The sequence below is a fragment of the Coffea eugenioides genome, chromosome 10, assembly GCF_003713205.1.
Source record: "Coffea eugenioides isolate CCC68of chromosome 10, Ceug_1.0, whole genome shotgun sequence".
Lineage (NCBI taxonomy): Eukaryota > Viridiplantae > Streptophyta > Magnoliopsida > Gentianales > Rubiaceae > Coffea > Coffea eugenioides.
In genome coordinates, this window is record NC_040044.1 from 23,201,240 (window position 1) to 23,204,369 (window position 3,130).

Consider the following 3,130-nt stretch of genomic DNA (forward strand, 5'->3'; position numbering starts at 1 on the left):
CAAGAAAAAAAAATTAGTCAAAAAGCCAGAGGGTGGTGACACTTGTCACCACCAAAGCCATGCAAATTTCTCTTTCCTTCCCTTGCATTTTTAGCCACAAATTTCGGTCAAAGCCAGTTGGAAATAAGGAGATATTTTGCTGATAAACTTTATCTGGGGAATTTTTCTAATAAAGAAAATGTAGAAAAGGCGGGCGATTAAATAAAATAAACCCTAGAAAATTAGAAAATTTCCGGGTTCTCACACTCATTCTTTCGGGGCGTCACATACTTGATTGTACTTCTTCAAGTTTTGATTAAGTATAGTGCTTGAGCAATACCTTGGGACATTCTTTATGTTATTTTCAATGTGTTCTATTATTTTCATTTTATGATTTGAAAATGCTTTTATCGAACTTTATAACTATTTTATTTTACTCCTACTTACATAGGCCATTGTTTAAAAGAGGTATGGAGGGTAGGCGAAATCAAAGATATGGAACTACCCGAGGACGTGGTTCTAACCGTAGCCGTGGTGCTAGACAGGCACAAGAATTAGTATGGGAATCGAGAGAGGAGAGAGGTGAAACAGTTGAGCCGCAATCTAGACGCCGAACGGAAGGGGAGGATCAGGTGGCCACGGCGATTCAACAAATGACAAATATCCTTGCTCGTTTGGTAGAGCAACAGGGTCAAACCCTTGTGAATCAACCTAGGGATCCTGAAATGGGACAAGATAGAGCCCTAGAGAGATTCCAAAAGTTTTCCCCTCCTAAGCTCCTGGGAGGATCGGACCCTGAGGTAGCAGAGGGATGGTTAGAAACCATGATCAATATATTCGCCGCTTTAAACTATGCAGAGGAAAGACAAATGCAATTTGCTAATTTTCAGTTTGAGGGTCCAGCCAGGGCTTGGTGGAATGTAGTTAGAGCTAAATGGGAGAGAGAGGGAACCGCATGGACCTGGTTGAATTTCGTGCGGGAGTTTAATGAAAAATATCTTCTACCGATAGTCCATGAGAAAAGAGAAGATGATTTTATTAAGTTTCGTCAGGGAACCCTAAGTGTATCTGAGTACGAGATTCAGTTCATTAAGTTATCAAAGTTTGCTCTCAAATTGATAGCTACGGAGCAAAGGAGGGTTAGGAGATTTGTACAAGGATTCAATGTGGAAATACAAGAGGTCTTGGCAGCGGCACAAATTAATACTTTCACCGAGGTTCTTGAGAAAACCCAGAGGGTAGAAATTGCTAAGGCACAAGTAAGGGCTTTTGGTGCACCTGCTGGAGGTCAGGAGCAGTTACATGGTGATCTAGGTAGGCCAGCCTCTAAGGTCAGTCGATGAGCTGGTGGTGTACGAGTCCCGGGAACACCTAAAGAAGTTATTTCGAGAAGTGCCTCACAAGTAGATCAAACCCCAACCCCTCATTTATTTTGTGGATATTGTGGAAAGACCAATCATATTGAGGATAATTGTTGGCGAAAGGCACGAAAATGTTTATGGTATAGTAGTGTTGAGCACCAGCTTGCAACTTGCTCCCGTAGATCACACCTAAACCTTGAACAAGCTAATGTAGGAGGGACAAGACTAGGTGTGCCAGTTAGAATGTACGCCTTGGACCAACAGGCAGTACCGGAACCATCGGAGGTAGTAGCAGGTATGATTCGTGTTTTCTATTGTTTAGCTAAATTTTGGCTATGGTGAGACTTGGGAGCTAGAAACGGCCATGCAAGGAAAATAACCAGAGTAATTTATGAATACATGTATGAATTTCGAGGTCGAAATTCTTTTAAGGAGGAGAGAGTGTGACGACTGGAAAATTAGCACATATTTTCTTAAAATTCCCTCTTATTTTGATTAAATGACTTTATAATATATTTACTACTTATTTACTCCCTCAATAGTTGGAATAAAGAATAGAATGAAGAGTTCCCCTTTACTTTCATCGTTAGGGTAAACTAGGGTTTTTACGTCTTTCGGTAGTGTGGTATGGAGTGTGTACTAAATTTGGTGATTAAGAATGAGTTTTAGATGACAAAAAGTGTATGAGTAGAAGTAATAATAATAAGTTACTGAATAAAAAGTGAAAACCCTAGTACGCGTGAAGTAAGGAAAAACTGTGTGAACCGAAGTGTACCGTTTGTTACCGAGTGACTACACCACATGACCACTAGTTTATTACCTTAATCTTCTCATTTTATTTCAGCTAATTAAGCCTAAAAATATCTTTTAAATCAGCCACAATATTTGACCAAAAGAAAGGAGAGAAAAGTCTAGAAAAAAAACAAGTGTCATGACACCTATGGAAGTTGGACTTTGACCAACTTGTTTTAACTTTCCTAAAACAAAAAATTTGACCAAAATTCCTCCATTTTTCATCCTTGCTTGGCTGAACCATAGAGAAGAGAGAAGAGAGGAAAGACTTCATCTTGCACCATCCTTTCTTGCTTCAATCTTGAACTCCAACCACAAATCTTGCAAACCACTCCATATAAGTTGCTCTTTAGGGAAGATTAAAGCTTTGTGTGGCAAAGTTTTTGGAAGAAAGGTTGTGGATTTCTCTTGCAAGTATCTTGGTGAGGTATTATGGCTGTCTTTTCTATTTCTCTCCCTTAATCTTGTTTAAGTTTGGCTAGCAACTCATACTCATGGCTAAGGACGGCTTTTTAAGTAATTTTGATGGATGGGGTGGATTTTTGAGCTAGGGTTTAAGTTGTTCAATTGTATTTCTTGTTGTTTATATAGCATATGATGTTTATAAGCTTGGATAGGGAGTTGAGATAGTGGTTCAAGACATGAATGAGAATTTTAAACCTTGAATTCATCAAATTTCCAGCTTTAAGATTGAAACTGTCGTGCTTCTGACCTATTTAATGCGTCCATGGGGCAAAACATGAAAAGTTGTAGCAAATGGTGTTATATAGCTACCTGTAAAATTTCATCTCAATCTGAGCACTGTAGCATGTGAAATGACAAAAATATCCTTGACTGCCAAATGTACTGTTTTGAGGACAGTTTTGAGATTTTACATTTTGCCTTCATTTTTCACTTTGATCGGTATCAAATCAGCATTTGGTCAAAACATGAAAATTTTAGCCCTATGTTTCATCTTTCCAACGCATCTAAAAATGCCTCAATCGGATTTTTATAGT

The 3,130-nt window shown here is 38.7% G+C and overlaps 1 protein-coding gene across 1 annotated transcript; it reads left to right on the plus strand.

Moving 5' to 3' along the window:
* Positions 1-449: 449 nt before the first annotated feature.
* LOC113750581 lies at positions 450-1,322 on the plus strand. The gene has a single exon (XM_027294543.1). The coding sequence runs from the start codon at positions 450-452 to the stop codon at positions 1,320-1,322; it is 873 nt and encodes a 290-aa protein (XP_027150344.1).
* Positions 1,323-3,130: the final 1,808 nt, after the last annotated feature.

Bases quoted from the DNA above. Each gene is read 5' to 3' on its own strand.
- LOC113750581 (XM_027294543.1), top strand. From the start codon at position 450: ATGGAGGGTAGGCGAAATCAAAGATATGGAACTACCCGAGGACGTGGT.